Genomic DNA, 15,202 nt, shown 5'->3' with positions numbered 1-15,202 from the left:
TAAAAAGTTTTTAATAATTCATAAAAAATTATAAATTATTAATCAATAAAAATAAAAATAAGATTTAAGTTTACAATATAATTTAAAAATAATAAATGTCTAACAGTTTATCATTTAAAGTTTTAATATAAACTAGGAAAAATATGATACGGTGTATTTTATAAGTGTAGAATATTTATTATGACTAATAAAAATTAAAATAAATATAAAAAATATTTTAAAAATTAAAAAATTATATATGTATATTTTTAGGCTGATTATTGGACAATTTGAGGGGTTTGGGGAGTTTAAACTACAAACTAAACCGCCTAAAAAAATTAGATTAAAAACTAATCAAGCCGCCTAATAATTTAAAAATAATTAATAATTTAGTTTGGTTTAGTTTAGATTGAGTGGCTTTTCACAATTTGATGGATTTTTTAAACACTCCTAGCATGTTGGGTCAAAACTTTTGTTTCCTTCAAAAAAACGACAGTGATCAAGGCATGTATGGACTACAGTAGAAGACTAGAAAGTTTTTTTTTTTAATTTTCTTTTCTCTTTAGGGGACGACATTCAGATAACACAAAAGAGATTGATTTGTAGTTGAATTACAATACACAACCTTTTATAAAAAAGAAATTGATTTTTTAATTGAGAGCAGCACTATTTGTTATGATAGGAATTTATAAAAGTAGGCCCCATTTATGAGGTCCACTTGAGTCTCATTATATGGCCATCTCTTTGTGTATATAGGGATAAATTCCCATAAGACAAAAAGAATTTTCATTTAATTGATGAATAGGGCATTTTTCTTTTTGGAGAATAATAAATATATGAAAACAAAAGACAACATTGATTGAAAAACGACCGCTTAAAAATAGAAACACTAAAAAATGTACTTTTAAAAAAAACTTTAATTTGAAAATGGAAATGATAGAAATAGATTTAGCAATTGAACCAAGTGAGTGAGGAGCAACGGTTATTGGCTCTTCTCATATATGTTCATGTTAATATTAATATCTTTTAAGAATCAATTTTATGTTTAATATTGACCATCACTAAAAAAATTAGAAGATTTGAAGCACTATTTCTGATTCGAGTTTGTAATTCGAGTTGAGATGTGATTTTATGTGAGAGCTTTTTACTGTAGCAAAAAGGTTAGATGTAACTGTTTCTGAGAACTTTTTACTGTAGCAAAACTCAAATTCTAAACTCGAATCGGTGAAGTTAACGGAGGCTTATTCTATACTCAAACGTAGTTCCGCACTGCCATTAGTCTTTGTTTTTCCTTTTGTACCCTTAAAACAGGTGCCACTGCCATACCATACTTCTTGTTATACAGTTCTTAATATATAAATAAAATAAATCTAATTGTTAATCTTGATTATTGAGTATTAGCATGTCATTCGCCTGTTGGTGAAGAATAGCAAATAAATAACACTGGGCAATTGTACCAGAGTATTGTATTTGCATCAAATATGTTGGTATGTGTAATGCAGAATTGAGGATTTCACCAAATTGCAGTAATCCCCAAAACGACACACCACATTCTTCCACAAAAATGGCAAGCTTTACAATGAGAATGAACACCAATAAATGAGGAATTTTCAACCATCCAAAAGATCGAATTAACTACCATACCCAAGAACAGTGGTACAGAAGATATATTTTCTCTGAAGTCAGAATGTGTAAATAACCACCTGTTCCTGAAAGGAGGACAATATGATGTTTGACTGATGAAAATACAATGGTGACGAATCAAGCGTCAAGGTCAAAAATTCAAAATTGAAATTAGTCCTCTTCTACTTGATCTCTAATCCACTTTGTTGCAACCCATTTCTCCCCTTTGATCACTGGACAGCTTCCATGGAGAGACAACTGCAAGTAGATCAAAAACTACAAATGTGAGCATAAAGTCCCATGAAGGGAGCTTTGTTCGGTCATCAGTTTTGTGTTTTTACATGAAAATACTAATCAGTATATTGAAGAACATTTTAAGACAATATTGACCTGATCAATTGTGCCGTTTGGAAACACTGAATAGAACAGTAATCCGTCCCCACGCCGGGGCTTCACTTTTAAACCAGTGCACTTTCTGTAATCAAAACCCATATCTATCTTTTCCCCATTCTGCAAATAAAAACAGAGAGATTATGGAAACTTGCAAACAGATGTGAATTTAGTTAGATAATGATGGGGTGAAACGAAAAAATTTTATGACCTACCTCAAAAGGAAACATAGTTTCACCACCCTCATCCACATCAGATAGGTACAGTAAGAAAGAAGCAATCTGCAGTTTGAGAGAAGAGAATTATCAAGTGGTAGTAGTTGCATAAACCGGAATGACCAAAGAATATAGGGATAAGATCGGGAAACTGAAATACGCATTTTGAGCATATCCTATCTATTGCGGTAGTTTGACATACAACTTAGACATACAGAATGTAAAAGTGTCTGATGAAAAAAGCAGAAGGCAAGGCTAGCTTCCTCAGTTCCTCTTAATGTAAAGCCTATCAACTTGCAACAGTTGAAAGAAGAAGGCGAGGCTAGCATGGACATTTGCTTATCCCAATGAAAAAGCAGAAGAGAGAAGGAAAACTAATCAGAAGACTGCAATGCCTTTGAGTTAATGAAAAACTTAAGAATCAAACTAAAAGTATGAGTCTCTATTTATGTCATGTTGTAATTGAGATAGCAGTTTATGTGTGTACCCTTTGGCTCTTTTGTGGGCCATATTCTGCTGGGTTGAATGCGTCGTAGTGAGAATCATACTTCTGGCCTATGTTATACCGCAAAATATTGAATGCCTGCAACATGGTGATATCCCCGCATTACTCAGGTTAATAAAGAACTGACCTGTAATGAGAGGTTAACTATTTCAAATTTCTCAGTCATGAGTTCTGTTAAAAGTAAAAAAGAAAAGGGTACAAGTATCTAGGAGCAAATATACAATTTTTTTATCATTCTTTAACAAGAATGTACAAGATCATCTTGGAAGAAGCTACCTGTGCTTAACTATATCACAAAACCAACTAAGATACTGATTTTGGTCTCAATATATTCGATTTTTTTTTTTTTTTTTGGTCGTATGCAGGGATTAGGTGATCAATGTGTATTTGTGTGTGATGAAGTGGTTAAAACAATGGCGTTTGTGCCGGTGTTTTACAGATCACTTAAGATTCGTTTCAGGAACAGAAATGTTAGCTTGTTTCTTCTAGTTCTGACTTTCAGAAATTAAAAAAATAAAAAGCGCACACACAAAATGGATTAGTAACGCCCAATCCAGAAAAAACAATAAGATTTATTGAAAAAAGTGAAAAATCTATCAGCTTTTTAAATTCCGGCACAACACTTCTGAGTTATGACCATACCCAAAGTACTGACAACTTAAAAATAAGGATATTCATAAGAAAACCTACCTCACCATGGGTTGTTGGTAGCATTGTAGCCCTAGCAATCTTTTGCTCAATGGCATCCAAGATTCCTGTCTTGTCTTCGGATGCACTGATGAAGGTGCCTGAACTATTGTCAATTACAAACTATTAAGAGTTACTCTCTACTTGCAGCAAACTATTTTTGGTAAAGCAGCCTTTACATAAAGGTGTATTCAAAATGGTTCGTAAAGACAGATACCTTGTTCTAGTTCCCTTTGTGCTCTCATCAGTTTCTCCCTTCCGCAAGGCCAAGGTCGAAGGCATGAGATTGGATTTTGCCATCTCAATTATGCTCTGGCATTGTTCGGCAGTTGCAAATCCTGGAAAGTAAAGAGCTCGTGGTTTCCAGCTTAATACCTGCAATCAAGAGTAATTGAGTAAAAAGAAGAGATAAAAGGGGAAAACTAAAAATCAACTGGTAGGTTCAAGCAGAATGTTTTAAATAGTTGTTTCACCTCTCAATGCTTTCTAAGTTTCAAACTGTTACAATACAACTTTAACCGAAAAAATTGGCTTGGAATAGGAACCGGTGAAAACTGCGTGAACCAAACCGTGTTCACCCCTACCTCAGTCAGTACCTTTAAATGAATGCTTTCTCACCATTGAAACCTTACCATAAAAATATTTTACACTACATCTCTGAAAAATTTGCATTTCTGCTCACTTAAACCCATATCATTCTTGACCAAACCATAATGTCTTAACTCTTTTTACTTAAATCATCCGAGCCTTTGCATGTACATACATTTTCATCACTGCATGCAACATAACCCAACCATCTTAAATCTTTCTCCCAAAATAAAAATTGACCCTCCTCTGCAAGCACGAAGAAAAAAAAAAAGGCCTCTTCTGCCAACAGATCTCATTTTCTTTACATCATTTTTCCTTGTGTTACTACGGATTCATCCAAAATTTTTGCTCCGTCTACACAACTTTATAGACATGTGGTTTCTTAATAGTTCAAGACTTTGCACCATAAACATTGCCAGATATATCAAATATGAGTCTAATTCACCCTTGCCCTTAACATCAAAGGCTGATCGATTAACGTACAGAAGAATATAAGTACCTCAAACCATGAGTGGCTTAAGAGAAAAACAATATACAATATAAGCAGGTCAAAATATCAGAGATTCGATAGGAAATCAACAAAATGCCAAGTTACATCTCAACTAGAATTAAAAACTCGAATCAGCGAACTTAACGGGCTCTTCACAAAAGTGATGTCATGTACTGTGGACCACCTGTTGAGTGAATATAAATAAAAGAGTTCAACTTCAAGCAAAAAGGGTCTCAAAATTAAGTTTTACAGAAGAATCCAAACGGCATCTGAAACCAAATCACATTAAAAAATAAAATTCCCTATTGAATTTAACCATTCTTTTTTAAATAATAATAATAATAATAATAATAATAATAATAATAATCCAACCAAGTTTTAGCAAAATCCGCGATCCAAAATCACTATTTAGATTTCCCAACACAAAGGCAGTACCTGAAACGGAATCACTTGAAAAGAACTATCTCCAGTCTCTCCGAACGGCATCAAATCACCGCCGCCGTCGTTTCCGACCGATTCAAGAACTCTCGAGCCGGGCCGTACTCCCGGGACATCCTGCGATCGATCCGAATTTGAAAATTTCTGGGACACATATACAAATACAAAAACTATACGTATAGGTGTATAACCATAAATTCATAAGAGACCTGGGAGAGGAGATTAGAGAAAAAGAATCCAGCGAGGAAGGAAAGGAAGCAGAGGAGGAAAGCAGTGGGTGGCCCAAACTTGGTTCTGGGGAACTTCGCTCTGCCTTTCATCTATTATGGATCTCCTCTTCCTTCTTCTTCTTCGATGGAGGTATATTAGTACGAGTATTTTGATCGGGTATTGCCTCTGTTGGTTTTTTTTTCCCCTTATGTTTATATATCTTCCTTTTTATATTATTATTATTTATATATATAGATATAGATATATAGATAGATGTTTCTTTGTAATTGTGGTTCTATTAATTTGGCAATTTTGTCAGAGCCCTGTTCGTGGTTTTCTTTTTCTTAATTTCTCTCTTTCTCTGTGTTTGTGCGTCCGAGTTAAGTCCATTTTTTGACAATTAAGGAGAAGACCGAACGCGCTAATGGCGGGAGTTTTGCGTCAGGTCCCACTCTCCCACCTCGTACTTTCCATTCGCCAACTCCCACGATTATTATTGTTATTATTATTATTATTTTTAAATATAGAGATAGATAGATAGATATAGATGGATATTATTTTCATGTTTTCATTATACGGAACCATTTGTTTGTAATTTATTATAACACGTTTTTAGGAATTTAGAGTACAATAAAATGTCAAGTGTATAACTCGATGTTCATTATGCTTGCAAGTTCGCAACCGCTCCTCATTGTCAACATGCACTGAGGATGTTGGAGTTTGTCTGCAGAAGCAACTCGATGCTCAAGTAAAGCAGAAGTGTTGAGAGTGAAGAATATTAGCAAGAGAGTAAAGGATAGAAAATGTAAAATTAAGTATTTCAATTTATAGATGAGGTGATCAATTGGAAGAATCTCTTGGATCCACTTGGATTGATACAGTCACTACTGAATTAGTATTTTGGAAAGTATTAATGAATTTTTCTGTCAGGAAATAATTAGAGATATTTTCTAATATAATGTCATGTTTCTTATTTAAATGAGCCGTATTTAAAACTGATTGTCACGACGTCTTGATTGACATTATCGTGACGGCATGCTTTGTATTTCAATCTCAATCTATTGGCAGTCAAACTCCTTTAGTGTGATATGGACATCAAAAGTATGTTCCCCAACCTTAATCTCTATAAGTTTTGTATATCGGTTTTAATCATCGACTGACTTATGTGATTATCTCGATCTATAATATTAATGGTCACGTGTCACACTCTTATGTGGGAAATATACATGAATGAAATATATCATTTAAAAAGAGGTTATAAGATAGATCGATGTTGGCATATCCACATAATTTTAGGAAACAAATATATTTTTGCATAATATGTGAGTATTTCACGAATTGTATTGCTCATATACTCAACTCACCATGATGAGATTGACTTAAATCAAAGACCTTATTTAAAAAAGAAAGTGACCTAACCACTCCATCAAAATTACGTCATGTACCATGTGTTTTATCGATGAATTAGTATTTCGTGTTTAGATAATATTTAATTCACTGTCTCGTACTTCAAATAAAATTTTCTGAGTACGGTGAGGTTATTGTTTTGGTAATAAAAAACCATATAATCTGTCAAAAAAATCCTATTGTATTTTTATTTAAGAATTTATGCATTAAAGAAATTAATTCAGATTTTGTTTGAAAAGAAATTAGTATATTAATTTATTAATTTGAAAAAAAAAACATAAATACTAAGGCCTCATTTAGTTATGTGAGAATTTTTAATTATAATAAAAAAAATAAATAATTTTTTATAAAAAATTTTAATTATAATAAAATTAAAATTAAGATTAAAAACTCAAAACAGAATGTGATTTTTCTTTTTTATTTGAGAATTGAGAAATGAATTTGTATCTTCAAATAAAGGGGAAAAAGCATCTCACCAAGAAAGAAAAGGGGGGAAAGGGAATTCTAAAGCGTGTCGAGACATTTCAACCATGTCATGATAGGAATAAAGTAAAAGTATTTCAGAAAAAAATAATAATAAAAAGGGTTCTTTCTCCTCTGGTGCTGCGGTCCTTTTTTGAGTACGGACATGGTGTGTTAAAAATGATGCTGAGTGAATCGTAAATGGGTATTTAACCTTGGTCCAGCGTGTAATCGTGCAAGCGGCTGAAGGGGATTGAGCGTTATAATCCGAGTCCACGTATCAATACAGTTAAAGGTTCGAGGTTGTTTAGTTAGGAGATTCGTACTTGATTTGAATCATAGTTTATGATTTATTATAGTATTTTTTTTCATAAAAAATATACGTAAATAAAAAATAGTTCTAATCTCATAATTCTAATCCATGAATCAAACGTCTCCAATATTTTATCCATTTAAATTTTTTATTTTAAATTTTTATAGTTAAAATTTTTTTTAAAATATAACATTTAATTTTTTTTATTATAATTAAAATTTTTTTAACCAAACGTCTCCAATATTTTATCCATTTAAATTTTTTATTTTAAATTTTTATAGTTAAAATTTTTTTTAAAATATAACATTTAATTTTTTTTATTATAATTAAAATTTTTTTAAAAATACTATATCTCAATTTAAATTTAAAATTTAAATTTATAAAGTAAACGAAACTAAATCTTTTAAAATTTTAAGATCTCATTTATTTCACCAATTCAATTTTAAAATTTAAATTTTACTATAGTAAAAAACTCTCAAAACAATAACATAATTTTTTTCTTATAATAAAAAAAATTTTAATTCAAATTAAAAACTCAAATTAAATAACTATTAACAGACCCTGAATATATTTAATTTGTGGGCCCCGCTAATGCCACTAATCTCTCTCTTTTATCATTAGCCTCTGAGTCTCTACACCTATATCTTTTTTTTTTTTTCTTTTCTTTCCTCAAACTCTGACACCTCTACTTTTCTCATCTCTCAATTTTTTCTCTGATTCTCCATCTCCAAAAGTTAAAAAAACAAATATAGCTTCATGTTTCATTTTTTTCTTTCACAGTTGTTTAATTTAGGAGGAGTAGCTAATTAAAAAGTTATAGACATAGAAAGTATAAATAAAAGGAAAAAAAACAAGATTTTTTTTCCTGCTTTCGTATGAATAAGATTTTGTTGGACGAAAACACCAGAAAACAAAGACCTTCATAGCCAAAAACAAAACAAAAAGAGAAAACTAAAAAACAAGCATAGCACAAAAGTAGAGGGGTCTCCGTCCGACGAAGAACTTGAGGCACGAGTCATTGACAATGCCTACTTTTATGTTTTTCAGATCTCTGGACAAAGCAAAACATTAAAAGCTACCTTAAGATTCAAGCAGGAAAAAAAATATTTATGGATGATTATTTTAATTTCTGGGTTATAGCTCCAATGTACGGTTTTTAAATCCCTATGTTTTTATTAGCTCAAAAATCTCATCTGCACAAAAAGAGAATAGATGGGGGAGAGAGAAGAACAAAATGATAGAGGGCATTTGCAGAAAAAAAAGTGAAATTAGCCTTTGGAGGAACAAAGACGTATTACTCCAAGTGCCACCTCATTCATACTTTTGTCATTCAACATAATTGGACGTACGCCTACGAACATCACGTGCTGACCGTACGATTTTGTCATTCAAACAAGTCCTGCGGGTACTCTACAACAATAGCAACAATAGCAACACATTTTAAAAGATGTTTAATTTGATGATTTAAATTATAATTTGAATCATAGTTAATAGTTTGTTATAGTATTTTTTCTCATAAAAAATATACATAAATAAAAAATAATTTTAATTACATAATTTTAATTCATAAACTAAACGTCTCCTTAATTTTAATTTAATCAGAGTCAATTATATAAATTTTACTTTTAATTTTAATTTAGTCAGAGTCAGTTATACACGATTCTGTTTAAAATTATAAGCCCTACAGGCACTCTAATAAAAAAAAATAAAATAAAAAGAAAGTGCTTTTTGATGCATCACAATTTTTTGTCCACCTTTTCAGGCCATTTCTGCACATTGTTTGAATTATTGAGTACAAATAAGGTCTTGGGTTATGGTTTTTTCCAACATGCAGCCGAAAAGTCGAGAAACCAGTAATCATCGTTTCAAAGAGGAGAAAAAACCAAAGCAATATAAAATTAGAAGGATATTCAAATAAGCAATAATGAAAGTGTTAGGAAGTTCTAAAATTTAATCCCAGGGATAAAGTTACTAGAATTCTCAAGCTCGGGGAGGTTATAAATTGAAGTTTAAGAGGTATTTTGTGATACGGCCTAAAATTTAAAGGGTAATTTTGTAATTTGTTCCTTTTTTTGTTTCGGGAGAAATTTAAAGTTATGTTTGCTTCACAACTCAAGTTAAGAACTTGAGTTATGTATGTAAGAGAAGAATATTATAATAAAAAAAATTAAATTTAAATTTTTGTAAAAATAACGCTGTAATAATAGAACTTGAATTATAACCTGACTCGAAGATAATACCATATTTTCATTTAAAAAAAAAAAAGAAGAGAGAGATAATGCCATGCAAATAAGGTGGCAAATCATCACTTAATTTATAGTCATCAATCTGTTCATGATAGGCTCATCTAAGCCAATAACAAACCTTGACAATGAATAAGAAACGGAGAAAAGTTAATTAGTTAGGTCCACGCACTGCCTATTAGATATATATTAATTCTTATTTTCAAGAAATTAACACATAAAACTAGCCATAAAGACTAATTAAGGCCAACTCCATTGTTGTCGAGTAAGGTGACTATCCATATAACATTAACCTTTATTAAGTCTTACGATTTTATGGAAATAAGAGATGGAGCGAGGTGGAAAAAACTAATGGGTGGAGATAGTTTCGCACCATTGTTCGGTGATATAGAGTAGAAACTAGAGAGAAAAAAACAAAGTGTTAACTCCACCAATTTAATTAAGGACTAATTTCACGAATACTTTATAAATTATATTTTATCTTAATTTAACATGTCTGTCGAATTTTGAAATGGTTCGTTTCACCTCCTGCAAAGAGCATAGCTTAAAGTTCGAATTCCCCATTTCATTTTTAAAAAAAAATCATTGATAGACAGGATAATGGTACGTTTATCAAACAATAAATAATTAGTGTAATTAATGTAATGAAAAGGGTAATAAAATTGGAAAGTAAAAGGATCATTGATTTCCTCCCTAGTGTTTATTGGTCCATTACATGATTAATTGAAAAACAATTCAACTTTCTCTTTATTTGTGTTTACTAAATTTTAGAGTAGTAATATGATGTAATTTCTTAATGTCATTTTATACAATAATATGGATCAATTAAAGGCATATAAGTAAATTTGAAATTTATTCATTTTAACAACAAATCAATATCAAGAGAGGTGCAAAGATTGACATCTATTTTCCTTATTTCATATATTATGTTGGATAACTAAATTATCATTTGTGATATTATAAGTAAACACACGATAAAAACGGAAAAAGAACTCTTTTTATTTTCGTTTTTGTATGGAGTAATAAGTGTGCTTAAAATGTTTTATTTTTTTAAGGGAGCTTCAAATGTATTGTCATACCTCAACTTTTAGAAAAAAACACGCGCACCAAAAAAAAAAAAAAAACATTGGGCAATTATATTTGTTTTTATAGAATTAAATTTTTATCTTCTCATAATAAATGGATCTCACTTGTGAGTTGTATTTAAATACTATAGATATAAGTCACCTTTTATGAGAGAATGGAGATGTAACATCACGAGGTATACAACATTGTTCAAATTAATTAGAGTCGTATACTTACGTTACCACTGAGTAAGTTGGATCATAATCAGGTTATGGTTTATATATAAAAGTACAGCTTTAGCATTTAGGCCCTTGGGAGAGTACTTTTCCATTAATGCCTACACGTGAAAATTATGGGGGAAAAAAAATGAAATCGAAAGAAAATCCCAGCCATTGAAGGCAAAAGGGAAATTCGAGAAACGTGGCACCACTCAGCAACGTGTCACATAAGAACAATAATAAAGTACTTCAACTAGGAGCAACAAACAACGACAAAAAACATTATCTTAAACCTTTCTTTAATCCTTTTATAGTGAGCATCCAAATCATGGCGTTTAATCAGACTTTAGAGCCACTCATGTTTTGGAAAATAGAAATCCTAACTCGTCTTATCTCCAAAATACAAAAAAAAAACAAATACATAAAAGGACTGAGCTTTAATTTTTGAGCTTTCACTTTCTTTGCCCTATTATTGAAATATAATGAATATATTTGTGCGCTTTTCCTTTATGAACCAACACCAGTCGTTCATAAAAAGGAACTTATTCCCATGAAATTTACAAAGATATTGACTGCAATTAATTGGATTATATTTTTGATATTTGATTATATATACTCCTAACCATCTTCCATGTCCTTCTCATCGCTTTCATACATTGCACCAAATTCATCTATACTTTTGTTTTTCCCTTTTGCCCTTTAAACTTCGTTTATAACTCGTATCATTTGGCACCTACTGAGAGGCAATATGGTTAGAGGAGGAATCGCCAAAACAAGGATGTTTTTGCTTAGGTAATGTCCTAGAGTTCCCTTCTAAATCACTCGCTAGTATGTATGATCGTAGCTTTAGTATTATTTATCTTTTATCTGTCTAGAAAAAGGAGATTTTTGCCGTAAAACTTGGAAAATGAATTATAAAAGCTCTTAGATTTGCTTCAAAAAGACGTTTGTTCTGCATTTTTTATTTTATTTTTAAATATCCACTACCGATATGATAGTTGAGGATCCCCTAGAACAATAAATCATTGCACGCCCAACTTGCGTCTGGGTGGTCATAATACGCATACAATATCAAATAGTTACTATAGATGTATGACACATACTAAACTTATTTTATCAACTGAAATAACGACTTTATGACCATACAGTTCTTAAAGACTACTACTTACGTCCACTAATTAATGCTTGTTACACATGACCAAAATTATAATAGCTAGCAAGATCGATAGTGAAATTAGGTAAGTGGCTGGCTCAGCATCTACTAATTAAAAGATTAGTTAAGTAGTTTACGTGGAAATATGGATTGATTTATCGACGAATATTATTATTAATCCTAGCAAGGGTTACGCAGTTCACGTAGGGAAGCGAAGCGAGTCGAGCGACATCTGAGCAAGCCCGACCGGGTCGGAGTAGTAGAGCTAGATCCGACGGAACAAGCCAGAATTTCAAGCGAAGGCCGTCGTGACCTGACGGAAAGTTCGGCGTCGTATTGGACTCCGCATCCGCGTACAGGAATATATGTTCCGAAAGGCCATGAATATGTGGTTGATGATGTCCCCAAGAATGCTGCCTCTTTCGATCGGACTTACTGGCTCCGGAACATCGACGGTGTTGAGAAAGCCGATCACAATCTTCCACCTGATAATTACTTTGGAGCAAATAATTCTTCTCTCTAATCCAATTATCATGAAAGAATTATCTGGAGTAATTAAGCTAGTATGTCCCAGCAATGATACTTAGGGGAAACTGATCACAAAGTGTTGAGGCTTAGATCAGCTAGTATGTCCCACTAATGAGCCACAGTCAGTTCGTGTTTAATTTAGTATTTTAGTATAATTGGTGTAACAAACGACCTTAGGTTTGTGATATTGATAACTTTGTTGCACTTTTTCTTGTTTCGGTTGTAAACTTATTGTATTTATGGCTTTAATTATTGGCTAGCTATGGGATTAAAACTAATTAAAGCAAACTGAAGCAAATTGAGATTCCTGCTTACAGATATTCATTACGTTTAGTGTTCCTCTTTTTTTCCCTTACTTTACCATAATTTTATTCGAAACATGTTGGTATACGGACAATGCTCAAAAGTAACTTATACTAACAGTGACGGAGTCGAGATTTAAATTCAGTGAGGCATAAATAAATAAAATTATTAACTAAAACATATAATAAAAATTTCTGGACAAAAACAGTTGTATTGTGGGATATGTGCAAGAATAGCCGGTTCTAAGGCATGGTTTAAGTAAAATGGCAGTTGTTTTATGAAATTAGCTAAATGGGTTGTTAGTGCATTTAGAAAGACAAAAACACCCTAAAATTTCTCTCTCCCTTTACTCTCTTCCTCCGCCTCTCCACTTCTCCCCTGTTTTCTCTTTGGACTTTGGCCGTCGCTCGACGAAGAATCCATGCATGACGATCTTGTCTCCTCCACAGCACGAAGCCGCCGCCGGCCATTGTCGGGTGCCGTTGCGTTTTATGGTTAATCAAGTTTTTGTTGTCCTTAAATTCTTTGGGCTTGTTGCAGTGAATACTAAACTGATTGAATAAAACTAATTGACTGCTTATTTGTGTATTAGAATTGATTTATTACCATACATATGAAACAAGCTGGAGATTAAATTGGAATTTGGGTGAAGCTTCTGTGTAGAAGAAGTGAAGCCTCTGTGAAGGTCTGATAGCATAGGCTAACGTGAACTATGAAGAGGAATTGAGCGGATAAAAATGGAAAAAAATAAAATAAAAAAATAATAATAATAATCATTAAAAGGAACCGGCCATCTATCTAAATTAAAAAAAAAAAAAAAAAAACGGTGAACAGATTTTTGAAGCTGGCTGGTTCAACGGCCACCTGGCCTAATTTCCCGTTTTATTTCAACTAAAAAATGGAAAACTAGAGAATGATAAAATACACTAGGATCTCACTTTGGGAACAAAAGAGTCAAAGCCTAAAATGCAGCCCTTGGAAAAAGCCCAAGAGAAAATATTATTAGATCAGTGGGGGCATAATCTTAAAATTGATGTACATAAATGACGTTTTGAGCAAAAATAGTACTTTGGCTTCTCTTCAGTGGGGCACGTGTCCCCATGAGGCATAAACTACATCTGTGCTTATATACTAGTATGATTCTATTTTTTATCATCATATATAGTGGTGGAACTTTGGGCCGGCGGGCAGGCCGCTGCCTGAATTTTTCGGGCTTAGTAGGCAGGCCCATATGTCGGCCTGTCTAAAAAGGAAATTCAAGATCAGGCTCGGGCAGCCTGAATTTTGGCACCTCACCGGAGCCCGCTGCCGTGTAGGCGCCGTCAATCGCCGTCCGTCGGAGTTTTTTTTTGAATTTTTCCGGCCAAGCCTGATTTGTCCGAATGCCCGAAAATGGGTCAAAATTTAGACCGTTGGTGCCCGACCTGAATTTTGCCCGAACCCGCCCAAACCCGACTCGCCGAACCTAAAGTAGCCGTTGCACCCTGAATTTTTTGAAAAAAAAATCAATTTTTTAACCTAAAAAATTTCCTATAAATACCTCTCATCCCCCACACATATTTCTCACTCAAACTTTCTCAATCCCTCTCAATTTCTCTCAATCTCTCTCAATTTCTCTCAGTCTCTCTCAAGCTCTCAAATCTCTCTCATAATTTTTCTAAAAACTATCACATTATCCTAAAGCTCTCTCTCTCTCTCAAATCGCTCTTATTTTTTTATAATGTATCCTTTTGGTTATATGGTATTCCCGTTGATGCCCAACACAACGTGGAAGAATGACAATTTCTCACTAATGAATTTGTTACGCAGGAATCTACTAATCCGAGCCCTGCTGGACGTACTGGAGGTCGTTGTCACAATGGTAGTGGACGTGAAGAAGCGGCGATGGCGAGTGCCAGTGCAACTGCATCTGCAAGTGTTGCAACCTCTAGGAGAAAATGTAAGCGCACCTCGACAGTTTGGGATCACTTCGACATAATTGAGGAGATCGACAATGAAGGTAACACTAAACATATAGCTTAGTGTAAATATTGTTTATCTAAATTACAAGGTGACACTATTTACGGCACCCCACACTTGAGAAGACACTCCGAAAAGTGTCTTCAAAAGCTTAGCCAATCTGGCAGGTCCGAACTCCGCCAAACACAATTATCTTTTGATCGCGCAACCGGTGGTTTAACCACTTGGAAATACGATCCGCAAGTAGATCGTATGGAAGTTGCACGAATGATAGCTGCTTTAGATCAACCACTTAGTTTTGTAGAGCATCCTAATTGGCAAAAATATATTAAGGTTGTACATAATCATAATGCACAGTTCACTTCAAAAACTACTCTTAGGAAAGATCTATTAAAATTATTTAAAAAAGAAAAGAAGCATTAATAA

At 32.9% G+C, this 15,202-nt stretch overlaps 2 protein-coding genes across 3 annotated transcripts; one reads left to right on the top strand and one right to left on the bottom strand.

Annotated features, from left to right (window-relative positions):
- Window positions 1–1,373: 1,373 nt before the first annotated feature.
- On the bottom strand, window positions 1,374–5,332 carry LOC21394767 (probable prolyl 4-hydroxylase 9). 2 transcript variants are annotated; one of them, XM_024167377.1, is made up of 9 exons: window positions 5,125–5,332; window positions 4,913–5,032; window positions 3,617–3,774; window positions 3,403–3,505; window positions 2,695–2,790; window positions 2,423–2,545; window positions 2,208–2,273; window positions 1,993–2,112; window positions 1,374–1,860 (listed from the first exon to the last, which is right to left on the bottom strand). In XM_024167377.1, exons 1-9 carry the CDS (start codon window positions 5,233–5,235, stop codon window positions 1,774–1,776), a joined length of 984 nt encoding a protein of 327 aa, XP_024023145.1. In that variant the 5' UTR covers window positions 5,236–5,332; the 3' UTR covers window positions 1,374–1,773. The 2 variants fall into 2 exon arrangements, with proteins under 2 accessions (XP_024023145.1, XP_010099080.1); XM_010100778.2 differs by lacking the exon at window positions 2,423–2,545 and having other exon boundaries at window positions 1,375–1,860.
- A 6,161-nt stretch (window positions 5,333–11,493) lies between these two features.
- On the top strand, window positions 11,494–12,775 carry LOC112092112. The gene is made up of 2 exons (XM_024167388.1): window positions 11,494–11,625; window positions 12,185–12,775. The coding sequence occupies exons 1-2, from the start codon at window positions 11,582–11,584 to the stop codon at window positions 12,507–12,509; spliced, it is 369 nt and encodes a 122-aa protein (XP_024023156.1). The 5' UTR covers window positions 11,494–11,581; the 3' UTR covers window positions 12,510–12,775.
- Window positions 12,776–15,202: the final 2,427 nt, after the last annotated feature.

Source organism: Morus notabilis, unplaced genomic scaffold (genome assembly GCF_000414095.1).
Source record: "Morus notabilis unplaced genomic scaffold, ASM41409v2 Scaffold28, whole genome shotgun sequence".
Classification (NCBI taxonomy): domain Eukaryota; kingdom Viridiplantae; phylum Streptophyta; class Magnoliopsida; order Rosales; family Moraceae; genus Morus; species Morus notabilis.
Note: the sequence above shows the minus strand (reverse complement) of the source record. Positions and strands in the feature narration are given on the sequence as shown.

Coding starts and splice junctions, on each gene's coding strand:
- LOC112092112 (XM_024167388.1), top strand. CDS start 11,582: ATGGTTAGAGGAGGAATCGCCAAAACAAGGATGTTTTTGCTTAG. Junction 11,626..12,184: donor ACAAGGATGTTTTTGCTTAG/GTAATGTCCTAG, acceptor AGGGTTACGCAG/TTCACGTAGGGAAGCGAAGC.
- LOC21394767 (XM_024167377.1), bottom strand. CDS start 5,235: ATGAAAGGCAGAGCGAAGTTCCCCAGAACCAAGTTTGGGCCACCCACT. Junction 3,506..3,616: donor ACAAAGGGAACTAGAACAAG/GTATCTGTCTTT, acceptor AATTGACAATAG/TTCAGGCACCTTCATCAGTG. Junction 2,113..2,207: donor AAACTATGTTTCCTTTTGAG/GTAGGTCATAAA, acceptor TTTTATTTGCAG/AATGGGGAAAAGATAGATAT.